The 14,415-nt window shown below is 43.7% G+C and overlaps 2 protein-coding genes across 2 annotated transcripts; one reads left to right on the top strand and one right to left on the bottom strand.

Moving 5' to 3' along the window:
* The first annotated feature begins 1,364 nt into the window (after positions 1 to 1,364).
* On the top strand, positions 1,365 to 2,318 carry SAP18 (Sin3A-associated protein, 18kDa). Its single transcript, XM_010135105.1, has 2 exons — positions 1,365 to 1,486; positions 2,162 to 2,318. Exons 1-2 carry the CDS (start codon positions 1,365 to 1,367, stop codon positions 2,316 to 2,318), a joined length of 279 nt encoding a protein of 92 aa, XP_010133407.1.
* A 7,483-nt stretch (positions 2,319 to 9,801) lies between these two features.
* LOC104492533 (spindle and kinetochore-associated protein 3-like) lies at positions 9,802 to 13,961 on the bottom strand. Its single transcript, XM_010135106.1, has 6 exons — positions 13,906 to 13,961; positions 12,663 to 12,763; positions 11,389 to 11,573; positions 10,979 to 11,191; positions 10,673 to 10,791; positions 9,802 to 9,835 (listed from the first exon to the last, which is right to left on the bottom strand). The coding sequence occupies exons 1-6, from the start codon at positions 13,959 to 13,961 to the stop codon at positions 9,802 to 9,804; spliced, it is 708 nt and encodes a 235-aa protein (XP_010133408.1).
* Between the last annotated feature and the right edge of the window lie 454 nt (positions 13,962 to 14,415).

The raw sequence follows: 14,415 nt of genomic DNA, 5'->3' as shown, positions 1-14,415 counted from the left end.
GCTGCCGCTGGTTATCACCGCGAACCTGTTCAGCACACAGATCCTCCTTTAACTAATGCTTAAATTTTGTTCCCGCAGCCCCGTTTTCTCAGTAGAAGTGGTTGTCCCGGAAGGCTCGGGCTGTTGTGTGAATAGTGTGTTGGTTTAAGTCGGAGCCTCCTGAGAGCTCAGTGACATGTTTCTGTTTGTATGGTCCTGTAGCGGAGCTTTCACAGAGAGCTGCCTTGTGCTGCTTTCAGATTTATTCTGGAGAACTGCTTTGGGCTGCAGAGACATTAGGTTTTTTTAGAGTATTTTGAAGAATGCTTTTGACAGTGAATTACGCGGCTTTTTAAATCTTATTTTTCGTTCAGGGTGTCTGCTAGGGCTGTAACTTTCATGTCGCATGGCTGAGTAAATCCATTTTTGTGGCTAACAAAGCACGCAGTTCTGATTTACTTTTCAATGGGCTTTATGGACTCAGCCGAGGCTCTTGATGGTGTCTGAGCTGCGTGTTTGCCATCTGCAGGAGTCAGAACAGGCATTGTCTGTCGGCACGCTGCGCCTTGGTTGCTTGGAGCGAGGGTACCGTCTGTACAGTTAGAGCTGCGTTATTTGCTGTGACTGAGTCCTTTTGTTCTTGAAATTCTAGAAACAAGCCTTAGCCCTGGTCGCTGGCGGGGAGAAGGAGGAGAGGCGCCTGTTAGGGCAGAAGTGGAAACCTTCACGGAGTTGGAGTTTCCTCTTTTCTTACGTTGCCAGAAACCGTTTTTACGCAAGCGTCAGTGTAGTTGAGGAAACTCTTAGGCTGTTCCTTGTATACCTGATGCATTGGTGCATTTTAAAAAAGATAAGCCCCCCACCACGGAAATGGTAACTCTGAGAGACCTGGGAAAGCAAATGTTGGAATGTACGTGGAGCTGAAGAGATTCATCTTCATATCGCAGTAAATTGCATCTAGTTAGAAGCTACATGTGTGTTAGCCCGTGTTGCTTCCGCTGTTCAGTGAGTGGCGAGTTCTCCCAGGTGTTACCGTCAACAACCGGATCAACTTCTTGTCCCTTGATCGTTAGGTCAGAATGTTTGTTTGCAGTGTCGTGTAGTTGGGAAATGAGTGGTTCGCTACCTAGCCAAAGAGTAAGGTCTTGCTCCTCCTCAGGTATTGACAGCGAGCGTGCAAAGGCAAGGAAGTCTCTGACTAACTTGTAGCTGTGTGTGGATTCCGTCTTAAAAGAGTAAGGTCTTGCTCCTCCTCAGGTATTGACAGCGAGCGTGCAAAGGCAAGGAAGTCTCTGACTAACTTGTAGCTGTGTGTGGATTTTTTTTTTTTTTTAATTGCTGCTTTTGAGAACATGAACCACTTTGGTTTCCTCGTTTAACCTAGGATGGACGCGACTCTGAAAGAGCTGACCAGCCTCGTGAAAGAAGTCTACCCAGAAGCGCGGAAGAAGGGCACACACTTCAATTTTGCAATTGTTTTTACAGATCTCAAGAGACCTGGGTATAGGTAAAGGGCACTTCTTCTCCGGGGTAATAAAGACTTGAGGCACCGGCATAGTAAATGATTTTTCATTAACACTGATTTTAAAGTTCAGAACCCACATATCAAATATCTGAAGTCCTTGAATACAGATTCTATTATGGCCACTAAGAGCTCTAGGTTTTGCTTGACCAGTGTTGTTAACAGCCTGTGCTTGGAGGCTTTGGTTGCTGTGTTGGCAGGCAACCAGAACAGCGACCTACAGCTTGAGGTGAAGCTTTGTTTGTGCTGATGGGAGGCATGGCAGGGCTCGCATCCAAGAACGCGTCTGAACTTTAGTAGCGGTCTTGTTGCAGGTGTCTTATCTCCCAGCAGGGTACGAGGTAACCTTTGGAGCAACCAGTAGATACATCCTCCGCTGTAAGCTCTGGGGTCTTGTTCAGTGCCTGCATGGAAGGGGGAAAGGGGTTCTCTCCAGTATTTAACTTAATGTGGTGGAAGGTTCCCCCACCCCTCTGCCCCATCAGAAGGGGTTTGGTGTGCTGGGGAGAACAACCCCAGCATCCTCAGCTACATGCTAAATACAGGTCAGAGTGCAGGGGGTGGCATGGGGAGGTTGGGGTGAGCTGATACAGTCCGTGTTTTGGACATGGAGAGAGGTCTCCTCTGATGACTGACTTGCCTTTCCTCTCCTCGGCGCAGGGTGAAGGAGATCGGCAGCACCATGTCGGGCAGGAAGGGCACAGATGATTCCATGACACTGCAGTCTCAGAAATTCCAGATAGGAGACTACCTGGACATAGCAATTACTCCTCCGAACCGCGCACCGCCCCCGTCAAGCCGCATGCGACCGTACTAAACTATTGCTGCTTTGTACGATCACGCCTTCTGTTTATTCCTACTTGCTGTTCTAAAGCAGGCTTTTTGCTTTTGTGGCTAAGCAAGAACACCTGAAGACAAAGCTAAGCATCAGAAATGAAAGTTAACTTTTAAACCGTAATTTTTAGTTTGTTTGTTTAGAAGAAACACTTGCCTTTAGCAGTGCCATCATCCCGCCCGATTGTTACAGCTGGAACAGTAAGTCCGTGTGTCCGGTGTTTCACGATTTCCATAAAATGACCAGAAGCATTATGGGGGTTCTGTAGTTCTGTCTTGTTTGGAATAAAGGTCGACGTTACTAATCTGTGGATGATCTGGTGGTGGTTTTTGTTGTTGTTTTGTTTATTTATTAAAGTGGGCTTCTGCAGGAAAACTCAGAAGTCTCCTTCTAAGCAGAAAGGGAAATTGAGAGGAGGGCTGAAGCCTCCATCGGGTAAGTGCTGGGCTTCACGAGTAGCCTGATGGGGTTTCTTGGACAGAATTCTTTAAACCACTGCTGGCTGGCTGGCTTTTGGAGAGGAGCACGTGAGCAGTGTGGTCAGAGGCAGGCAAGCTCAGTCTCAGTGTCCCACGGGCACGGGCATGGTGACGGGGAAGGTCAGAGATAAGCTGTGTGAGGCTACTTGTCCTCCAGCGGGACAGCGAGGGGAGCCAAGGCAGACCGCCATGCTTCCAGGGGCCGCTCCATCAGGAGCCACGATGATGCCAGTCCATGGACTGGAAGTGGTCTTGGTGACCGCAGGGTATCCCAGGGTACCGAGGAGCTGCTGGCCTTACCAGGTGGAGATGTGGTGCAGGTCACTTGCACATCAGTCCTGGAGGAACTAGTGTTGTCCTTAAAAGTGGAAGGTATAAAGCTTTTGAAGAACAGCAGTCTCCAAACTTTTTGCTTGCACACCCCATCTGTTAAAGATTTTTGAGCATGTGCTCCCAAAATTGTGTATTTATATATAAATCCACTACTGTACTAATATATTATGTGCATTATAAAACTACACAAAAATAGGCATGAAAAGAAGGGTGAAATACTGTTTAAAAGTGGTACAAAAATATTTTCTTCCTGCACCCCACTTGTGTGTGCACTGCTTTGGACATTGTCTTGTCTTTGGCTTGACTCGCGCACCCCACTTTGAAGACCACTGTGGGTTCAGTTCTGTCCTTGGGTCACCCTTCTATGGCTCCTAAGGTGGGGAGTTGCTATTTCAGCCTTCATCTTGGACCCTCGTTTGCAGAACCACCTGTATCCGAGTCAGTTTTCCCCCTAAAATTGAAAAGGTTAAGAAGTGCCCTCCACCCATCTTTACAGGGCGCTCATGGAAAGACGATATAAATGCTGCCTTACAAAGGACTGGGCTTGGAAGTGGCAGTGGAGCTGCTCCAGCGTGGCCAGAGGTGGGATGGGTGGGATGTTTCGCCAGGGTGAAGACGGTCACCTCTGTGCAGGGGGGAGGCTTTCCGTGATGCTGCTGCTGTGAGGAGCCCACGTGTCCTAACAGCTCAGTGACTTCTGTGCCTGCCCTGCCTGGAGCAGGTCTTCGCACCCTTCAGAGAGAAAGAGGAGCAGCTTCTGGCTTTGTATTTGGTGGCCCATAAAGCAAAATCACCAGGAAATGAACCTGCAGCACTGCCTTCAGTAGCAAATCCTTCAGCTTGATGGCTTAGGTGTGGAATCCACATGACTGCCATGGAAGTGTAAACCGCAGCTGACTTCTTCCCCGGCTCCTTCGGGCTAAACACCTCTCGAGAAAGAAATTTGCCTTCAAACACACACTTGCCCTTCACACAGACACCTCCTCACTCCAGCACCGCATCTGCTGTCTGACCGGAGCAGCTGTGAGGCTTAAGAGTTTTGCTTTACAGCTCTGGTCAAAAGCAGAAGCAGCTGTGATGCAGCATGAAAACGTGAAGCATCGCCAGCAAGTTCTCACTCTTGTGATAGAAAGCATGGGAGAATGTTGCGAGAGCGGATGAAGGGCAGCAGCTATGGTTGCGTTTAGAGAACGGTGCTGTAAGTGACGTGATGGCTATGACCTGCCAAAGCCAGAGCGACCCAACTCCCTGCTGCTGCTGTCTCTGCTCTTGTGTCTAGATGTTACAGCAAATCAGCTACGTTAAAAGAAGCATCAACTCCTCCACCAGAACAGGACCGCGTGGAATGTGAATTGTAAAACACTCCCTGCCATGTCGTGCACAGCAGGCACCGCGCCTGGCCACAGCAGCCTGTTGAGTGGGAGGTGCCTGGCCTGTGTGCTAGGGCAAGGTGCTCCAGCTGATTGATAGATAAAAAATGGCCGAGGGCTGGGTTCAGAGGGGCCGGGGTGTTTGGGGCCCTCCCTGGGGTATTTCCAGTCTCACAGAACTGACGGGCTTAAGTAGAGACATCCTGTCCCAAGACCTCACTTGACCTCTTAAATGCTCAGCCAGAAGATTCAGTGAATGCTGCAACAGCTTCAAGAGCTCCTCTGGGTGAGCCCCTCTGGGTGCGGGCTGAGGCATGAATTCCCCACCCGCACATGAATTAGTGTCCTCAGGCTTGAAGTGACCTGGCGGTCCTTAACATGGGCCTGAAACTGCACCTGGTCCAGACGCCCCTGCTGTGGGTGCTGCTTGATCCAACTATTCCTCTCCTTGAGGCCTCAATGCATGTTTGGGAGATGAAGATTTGGCAGCATCTTCATCCACTTCTTACATGTGCACATAGGTGCTATTTTTTTTTCTTTTTTAAACTCTTTGACTTGAATTAGACAAGATCAAAGAAATTCAGGGACTTGGTCAGCTCCCTACCGTGATGTCAACTGCCCCTTTGTAAAAGAGGGTATTACTGTAAGAGCAGCATGACATTTCACTGTCAGTTGACAGATAATACAGCCAGCACTGACCAATGTCTTCCTGGGAGAAAGCTGTCCTCCCGTGGACTAATGTTCATGTGATTCCACAGTGCAGCCACGGATGTTGTCACTGCTCCTTATGAATGCCACAACCTCTGTCTTACTGTCCCCTGGGGAAGCAAGGTACTCACAAACTACATGGCAGCTCCAACATCAGCTACAGCTCTTGCTGGGGCACATGCAACCACCACGAGTACTGGAACATCTCAATAACGACTACAGGGAACCAAGCAACACATCTTACGGAAAATTTAAAGCACCCATCCTGCCTTAAATAACCAAGGAAGCCTGGACTCCAGTTGTTGTTCCAGCAATTTATAAAAAATATCAATAAAAGCACAACAGGAGGCACCAAGCACAGTGCTGCTGTTTATCCATTTGACAGCCACCTGGGAAGTTTCACGTCACTGTGAGATCTGTATTTGTATTTAACTTCAGGCAAAACGTTTCCAAGATGAGAAAGTACTGACCACCTTAAGGGGCTTCCTAGGCAGAACAATCGAGATGTTCCTTTGACAACAGAGGAGATTATGGAGAGAAGCTTCTGTTAGCTTGATATACTTAGAAAAAAAGGATTAAGAACCACAGCAATCGAAGGAAAACTAAAGACTATGCTTTTCTGGTCGCTTCCCTGATATCCCTAAACACTGAAGTGCAGTTCTATGCTAGTTCAATCTTTCCTGACTGCAGACTACTGCTAGAAGATGGGATCCTGATCTCACCTTTCCCTCTCCTCTGATCTAGCACTCACACAGAGAAGATGAGTTTGAGAGGACAAAGTAGAAGAGAAAACAGAATTCATTATCCTTTCTGCAAATAGAAGGAATCACTGTAAAACTGCATAACCCCTGGATCCTGTGCGGGAGAACGGGTGAAACAGCGTCTCGTGGAAGCAGCTCCTGGTTAAACTAAACTAAGCACAACACAGAATCATGCTGGAGTGAATTTTGCCTTTTTTTGAGGTGATGACTGTCCCTTTGTTAAAAGATCAGCCTAAATAAGTTTTAAACAGAAGGAATCACCTCAGTTACAAAGTTGTGTGATGTCATACGTGGTTGGCTTAGCTCTACCCCGCATGCGCAGGTAGGTTTGCCGACGCCTCAGGCCACAAGCTGTGAACTTTGGCCTAGATGTGCTGAACTGGAACAGGACTGGTATCCATTCAAGCAAGACAAGGCCTCCAGAGCCAGCACAATCCAGAAGATAAGGAAGGCCCAAGCATCCACAGCAGCTGCAGCTAGACAAGATAACGGCGTGCCTGGAGACAGTGAAGGAATCCAGGAGGAGTCAGAAGGAGCTGGGGTGTCTGAGGCCAGAATCTCCACAGGACCAAAGGGTGCGTGACGACTGCGTGAGGGGCAGATGCAGCCTGTAGAGGTGCAAACGTCCAGGGATTTCTGTGTTCAGGGCGCCTCTCTGGAGGCACCCAGCTCGACTGACCCTGCTGCAGTACCCATCTGTTAAACTATTTTTAGGAAATTCAGCCTCTGAGGCTCCGCTTCGGGAAACCCAGGGTTAGTCGCTGCAGAGCAACTACCACCAGACTCCCCGTCACACCATACAGAACTACTGCGTTTGCTGTGGTTGAGCTGTTTGTCCAGACTGCACTGACGGGCCAGTGCTGTTACCACAAATTCATTCGCACCACAACACACCAACGTGTAACTCTTGTTTTAAGCTCTTCTGCATTATTCCCTCTCTGACATGTTTTATTACTTTAGTGAGCAGCAGAATGAGCCCTTCTTCAGCAGCAGTACGGGCTTAAGTAGAGTTTTACCCTCTTCCAGACCCATGGCTTGGCTGTTAGAGCAACTGGACTTGCGCAGTTTATCAGCTGGCCCCACAGCCGCCTGCGTGACAAAACTGATCTGAGAAGGAAAAAAAAAAACAAAACAAAACAACCCACAAACACTTCCCTCCCCAGCTCATTTTGAACACAGAGCAGTTTCCAGCACTGCTTATTCTCTCACATCTGCCGCCTTCTCCCTCCCCCATCTCTAATACTCAAAACTACTGCTTAGGCCTTGCTGAAACCTAAAAGGTTTTAAGGAAAAGCATGAGAAACCAAAACTAGTTTTTGTTCTGCTGCTCTTCCATCCACCTCAGAGCAACAGTCCTGTTATAAAGAACATAAACACAAACAATAGTATCACTTATACTAAGGTAATATTGCAGGCAAGAAAACCAAACCTAACTAGAAAAACTTCATTTCCAGATTCCAAAACGTCTCACACCGGCATCAGGTCATAATAGCTTGAGCAGACCCAGAGATTTCAAGTCTTCAATTGCCATCTTGAAGATAATTTGTGTCTCAAAATATTGAATCTCTTTCATATTAGTTAATGAAATAGCTATAAAACATAGCAGAAAATGTTGTTTAACAGGCAAGAAAAATGATGCCAGCGGCTCGCAGTGAGAACTCCAGCACTGCTAGGTACAACTCCACAGTTCCCTAACGGAGGAAAGGACAGTGGAGTGCAGTTCTTCTCAAATTAAAAAAAAACCAACAAAAAAGTTTATAACGCCCTTTGGGAATTTCATTAGTTGAAAGTGGTGGCGAATACAGCAAGGTCCAGGATATAGTGCTGCATGTTGCAGGTCGTGTTAAATGGAATCTCTAACGATACCTGTCTTGCTTTGGGGCAAGACAGTTGCTGTGAAGTGCTGTGGTGAGAGAATGCAGGCTGTGAAACTGTTCCTGCTTAGTGCTGGCAAATTTGCCTAGCTGAAAGATTGTTGCTCTGCAGCAGAATACTTGACACCTTTTTAAGACCATGAAATTCCATGACTAGCATCCAGCCCATCAAATGGTTTTAAAGTGTGAAGGTGCTGGAAGCAGGTCCTGGCCTTCACTCTGAAGGAGCTGGGTGGAACAAGTAAGTGTTTTTATAGCAGCAGCCACCGAGCGTTTGAGACAGATTTATTTAGTATTCAGACATGTTGATCAAACTCAAAGACTGACACAAACAGAGTTACCTTTAAACAGAGGCTAGCACAGAAAAATGATGGCACACTCAGGGCAGAACTCATACAAAACCAGCTTCTCCAGTTAATTTGATGTACACCCATCCTGGAGAATGACTGGAATAGCAGGAAAAAGGCTCTATTACTTGCTAAATTTTAGCTGGGACAAGTCCATCTAAACAACTGGAGAAATACAAATGTTTATTCTCCAGTTAATTTGATGTACACCCATCCTGGAGAATGACTGGAATAGCAGGAAAAAGGCTCTATTACTTGCTAAATTTTAGCTGGGACAAGTCCATCTAAACAACTGGAGAAATACAAATGTTTCATATCACAAGGACTTAAAAAAAAAAATTATGGAGCTGTGTTCAGAGCATTCAGGAAAGCATACAATTCTCCCCATCTCCTGGGACAGTCTCTCCCTTCTCGTGTGTCGCGTGCCTGCCCTCATCTAAACGAGAGAATTTTAGCTGTCGACAGGAAGACCACATACAGCTGGTGAGAGCAGTCCTGAGGAACAGCTGACACTGGAATGGCAGACTGTTCCCAAACAAGGAGTGAGAGCTGGGATTGCCTGTGGATAAAAGTAAAACCTCCGGTGGAAGAACATTTTAAGACTAGTAATCATAGTATAGAAAGTGTCCAACAGCTCTGAGAACTTAGGCTTGGTCAGCTATGACAGGGCTAGACGTGCATATTTAGAAGTGACACCACCATTACAGAACGCACATGGCAGCAGTGCAGGAGAGTAAGCAAATCACCCACCGTCCTGCCAGCGGATCATTCCAGCAGCTGAAGATCCAGGTAACCAGTACCAATTGCACAATATATTCTAAAAAAATTCATATTTGAGCCAGAGTCACCTTTTAGGTTAGGAGCTAACCTCTGTAGGTTAGACTGTCAAAGGGAAAACGGACGTATGGCACCTAACACGATGTTGATGTAAGAAATCTGTAACAAGAGAGAAGCAGCGGCATCAGAAATGCCTGTCTGTCAGAGCTAACAGAGCCTGACGCGGGGATACCTCTGATGTGTCTCAGGATTGCAGAAGTGACCAACGGCACAGAAGTGTTTTAAACAGTAAAGCAGGAGTGACTTTTCCAGTAAAGAGAGACCTGTTTCTGTTGAAGGTACAAAGTTTAAGTACTGTTGAAGTACTACGCTTCAAACTCAGCCCTGAAAAGGTGTACGGTGTCACCAGGACAGCCAGAGACAGCCACTTTCTGGGGCAACATACTGGACTTTCCCCTTTTGCAACCAAACTTCTCATCTCCACAGCCTACTGCAAACACAGGCAAGGTGAAACAACTTCAGAACTATCTCATACGTGACCCCACTCCTCTTTGAAGCAGGTATATATTTAGAAACCCTCAATATATTTTGCCAATAATCTCAATTAAAAAATTAAGTACCAGTTGCTAGTTCAAAGAATTTTATCCAGATCATGGATAAATTTTTCTCCATTGAAAAAAAAAACCAAACCAACACATTTTCCTTTGTATGGCTCGTTCCTCTCACCAGTATTTTCTTTTGCTTTTTGAGCTTGTTATGATTCAGTGATAGGATCCACAAATGTGAAACAGTCTCAGCGTGGTCTTCAGCTTGATTTCAGATGTTCGGCTTGAAAAGTCCAGGATATCCTCTGCAAGTATATCCAGAAGAGTTCATGAACTTACTGTCTCAATCATATTTTGAATTAGCAGAAGACTCAAACATGGAAAATTTTGCTGTTATTATCGTGACAAGAAATAAAGAAGGGTCAGCTAAAGTAAGAGCTTTGTTGTTTCTGATTACTCAAATGAATTCCAACTCCAAGTGTATTACCAGACCTACTTTCATCAGTCTCACTTTTGCTTGTTGTAACAATTATTTGACTCCATACATGTTTCTTGTACCTCTTACCTAAATAATCTGTACTGACCCCAAGTGTAACAGACAATCAACAAGTGTAATACATTACACTGAATCAGGAATATCTACTCTTGATCAAGATGCCACAAAAAATTATTTGAATCAATTGTGTTCTTTTTAAAGCTATTATTCCATGGTTCGAAGATTACTCATACTTACTGTAGACTAATTTCATCCCACATATTGTTCATAAGGTGGCTTTGCATTTCAAAGAACTTTGTCTTTGCCAAAACGACCATGAAATGGGCCAGTCACTACATAGTTTTCTCCAGTTCCTCAGTTTTATTGCCTAAATTTACTCATTCACTGGTGCTTTGATCGCCACGAAGCAAAATACACCTACCCATAAAACAGTAACTCTACAGTTTTTTGGGTTTAAGTTGGAAGGATTCAAACACGCAATCGATTCTAATATTTGTTCCTTACAGCAAAGGCAAAAGTCCCAGTAACAAGAGCTATTCTGGTAGCTGAAGAGCAAGCACCTGCGTGAATTTCTAAATGCGCTAAAGCATCTTCATAGCTCCTCCAAATTAAATTACTTAATCAAATTTGTAAAACTTAACCCTACCTGTTCTCTTTGTTGCAGTAATCACTGAAATCACTTTCATATCTTGTAGTGTTTCCTGCCTTGGTCTCCACTTCCTTGGCTTTAGAAGAATCTACTTTATGATTATACTTGGACAGAATCTACAGGAAATCAAAAGGCAAGAAGAAGAATTATCTAAAAACTCAAAACAGGGTTATAGTTTATACATTTTTAATAAGGAGCAGACAACTCTTTCGTTTTGAAGAACAGAATTTGATAGAACTAAGTCTTTTTAACTTTAATATTTGCTATTAGAACTACTTAGAAAAAAAGAGTATATTAGCTAACCTGTAGAACATCATCTGGTATTCTTGTTATTTCTGGAGGTGGAGGAGTATCGAGCAACTGGTCATAGGGTTTTAATTCAGGAGGAGAAGGGTCTCCAAAATGTTTAAGATACTCATCAGAGCTCACAGTAAAAGGAATTCTGTCTTCGGTGCATTGTTTATCTGCTGTGACATTCTTTGTCACTGACTCCATCTTTCCTCCCTGCTTTACCTGCTGCAAAAGAGGTATTAAATGCCTTCCGTTAATTTACTTAGGTAATGTACTTAAATGTTTTTTACAAGATTACCATTAGGAAGATCTTCTACAATGACATAAGAAAAAGCAGTACGGGAAAGGGTTCCCAGACTGACATCTGCAAAACTGATTATGGTAACAGGTGTGTGAAAATGTACATAACTGTTATTCACTACCTTAGCTTCTGTTTTTAGCCATCTTGTTTCAAAATCTGGAAACCGTGGTGTTTCTGTGTGACTGGGAAGAGGCAGTTCGTTTGTCTCTGGTGTCCTTGATAATACTGTGTTATTTGTTACAGAAGAGATTTTCACATCAGGAGTACAGAACACAAGCACCATAGGAGAAGCCATCCAGTCAGCTGCTGAAATTAAGGAGAGGGGAAGAAGAAAAAAATACACACAAACACATATGTATACACACCCCCTCCCCATCTATTAGTTCCAGTGCCCCAATTTAGTTTTCAAAGTCTATTAACTTTCCACAGATTTGCATATTCTAACACACCTGTATTTTAGCTGATATTTTTAGTATGAAGAACCATCCAAATTACAGAATTTCATAAAAGCAAATGCAAATATTAAAGAATCTACTGCCACTACTGAGTATCTGTACTGAAAAATATACATACTGAAAAAGCCCAACTTATATCAACATCGCTTTAGCTTCTCATATATTCAATCGTCACCACGTTTGTCCCGAGATCTTCACATATTTTCAAGTGAACATATTACATGTCCTCTCACAGAAGTTTTAGCACTACTCTTGACAGATCTAAGTTACTGCCTCATTAGCCTCTTTCAAAGCAGTTTCGTTCTTATCTTTAAACAGATCTAACAGGTATTCTCAGAATAAAAAAGAAAAGCTAAGTTGGCAAACCAGTATTTTTAGTTCAAATAAGGATAAGCTGCAGTTACAAAACGATCATAGAATCACAGAACCATCTGGCTGGAAGAGACCTTTAAGATCACTGAGTCCAATCCAAGTTCCCCCTGCCCTGCCAGGGTCCCTAAACCATGTCCCTCAGCAGCACCTCCACACGGCTGGGAAACCCCTCCAGGGATGGGGACTCCACCACCGCCCTGGGCAGCCTGTTCCAGTGCTTAATGACCCTCTCTGGAAAGGAATTTTTCCTGATATCCAACCTAAACCTCCCCTGGTGCAGCTTGAGGCCATTTCCTCTTGTCCTGTCACTCGTTATATGGATCTCTCTGCATAATTCTAGAGGGATATGAGTAGAAGAATGAGCAAAGACTTCTTCTGAAATGAGAAAGCTTCCCATAGAAGCCACCACCATTTCATTTTCTAGACATTATTACTTGTACAATGACTAGGCCTGAGTTAATTTACAAGAAACACAGTTTAAAAGTTTATTATGTGTTCACAATGCATTTAAACACACATTATATATAAAAAAAGTCCTACATATATTTATTTCACATTTTAAACTTACCATTCTCAGCTCTCACTTTTGGTTTTGGCCGAGGAGTAACCATGATTTCCCTGGATTTCATTTCTGATACGTTCACTTCATCATCATCTTTTTTAACCAATCTGAAAACCAGACCCCTCAATTAGCTCCCAAGTACTACGAATAAATCACAATTAGAGGAATACTGCTAACCTGATCACTTTTCTAGTATTTGTTTATCAACATGCAAGGAAAAAATTCATTTCCTCAAAGACGATTTTTTCATCTAGGATTCTACTGCAGCAACTCTTCTGCATGCAAATGTCCAGTCCATCCACAAATTATCAAATACCCTGAGATTTCAACTCAAGGCATAAAAAACCCACCCCGAAACAAACACAAAACCCCAGGTGTCCAGGGTAGGATCAATATTATTTGTCCCAGAAGATCAATTCTGTGCTAGGTGTACAGTTTATTTTATTTTAATTGCCTGTTGCCTACAAAATTCCAATCAACAGGAGGAAATCTTTTTGGCTTTTAACTTACTAATGTAATTGTGAACACTAAAAGATTTTTATTTTGATTTAAGTTTGAATCAGATTACTTATGTTAATCACATGCCGACTTGAGAGTGAAATGCCATTAAATACCAATTCCACAAAACTGGTAAATGAATTTAAAATTCTATTCTTCATATCCAAGATACGCTAGTGGAAGATGGGTGTAGGCAGTTAAGAGACAATACCAGACAAAAAGTGAAAGCTTACCTAAACTCTGCACGGGAGTGGTTATGAGAAAATTATTTTAAATGCTTAAAAAAAAAAAAAAAAAAATCTATTTGAGGCAGCATATTTCACTTAGATGAAAACATCTCAAATTTTGAGTGTAAAAACCCAAGTGAGTTTTTCCTCGGACATACATACCTGAAACCATATGATTTCTAGTTTTTACAATGAAGAAGAACAAGTATAACAATAATCACTTTGTTTAGACACTTGCCTTTCTTCCCCCCTCCTTCTTTTCTTTCCTAATTACTTTTGGTTTCAGTGTTGTAGTAGGTGCATCAAAGCATATAGTTCTTTTCACCCGCTTCAAAACTGAAACAAAGTTGGGGGAGTTAAGTCTACGAAATATTTTTAAGCCCTTAGAGATGAATTTTTAAAGGCTTTTCACACAATGCACAGCTGCTAGACAGATTTCAGCTGGGTAAAAGACCTGGCTGCACAAGCAAGGGATAGGGAAGGGCTGTCTCCAAGACAGACAGAATTATCACCTGTCTTCATACCTGGACACTACAGGTGTAAGGCTACCTCGTCTGTATGAGCTTTTTGCCTGCCCCATCCTTGTCGGGGAAGAAATTCTGCACATTATCCAGTGGTTAAGAAAACAATATATATATAACTTTAATTTTTTTCTTAATTTGCTTGCTTAGTGTTCTGCCCATTTGACCTGCTGAGCCTTCTCACTAACAAATGAGTACTTTTCAGAGTAACAAGCATTTAATTATTTCAGCCCTTCCGATCAAACCACAAGCTAACTCTAACATGTTGCAGAATAAACCAAACAAGCTAAAAGACCGTTGAACAAGACTTCAATTCTAATGGCTTAATGTCGTGACTGCTCATCTACGCCACTAATTCCGAATCCACACACAGCTTTAACTCTCCTCTCAATCAGCGTGTGCCCATTTGTTTTGGTCAGTAGTAATGGTGACGTGTTAAGGAGCACTCATGCTGTCAATAATTCCAACAAAATTTTAGTATTATCATTAGAGGTATGGAAGACTGCTAGTCTG

This window comes from Buceros rhinoceros, unplaced genomic scaffold (assembly GCF_000710305.1).
Source record: "Buceros rhinoceros silvestris isolate BGI_N320 unplaced genomic scaffold, ASM71030v1 scaffold19434, whole genome shotgun sequence".
Lineage (NCBI taxonomy): Eukaryota > Metazoa > Chordata > Aves > Bucerotiformes > Bucerotidae > Buceros > Buceros rhinoceros.
The sequence above is the reverse complement of the archived record's forward strand: the minus strand, read 5'-3'. Positions and strand labels throughout refer to the sequence as shown.

Excerpts from the sequence above, each read along its gene's own strand:
- LOC104492533 (XM_010135106.1), bottom strand. The coding sequence starts at position 13,961 with ATGGGGCAGGCAAAAAGCTCATACAGACGAGGTAGCCTTACACCTGTA. Across the intron at positions 12,764-13,905 it reads CTTACACCTGTAGTGTCCAG|ATTGGTTAAAAAAGATGATG; the intron begins GTATGAAGACAG and ends TCTGGTTTTCAG. Across the intron at positions 11,192-11,388 it reads GGCTAAAAACAGAAGCTAAG|CAGGTAAAGCAGGGAGGAAA; the intron begins GTAGTGAATAAC and ends CCTCTTTTGCAG.
- SAP18 (XM_010135105.1), top strand. The coding sequence starts at position 1,365 with ATGGACGCGACTCTGAAAGAGCTGACCAGCCTCGTGAAAGAAGTCTAC. Across the intron at positions 1,487-2,161 it reads CTCAAGAGACCTGGGTATAG|GGTGAAGGAGATCGGCAGCA; the intron begins GTAAAGGGCACT and ends TCCTCGGCGCAG.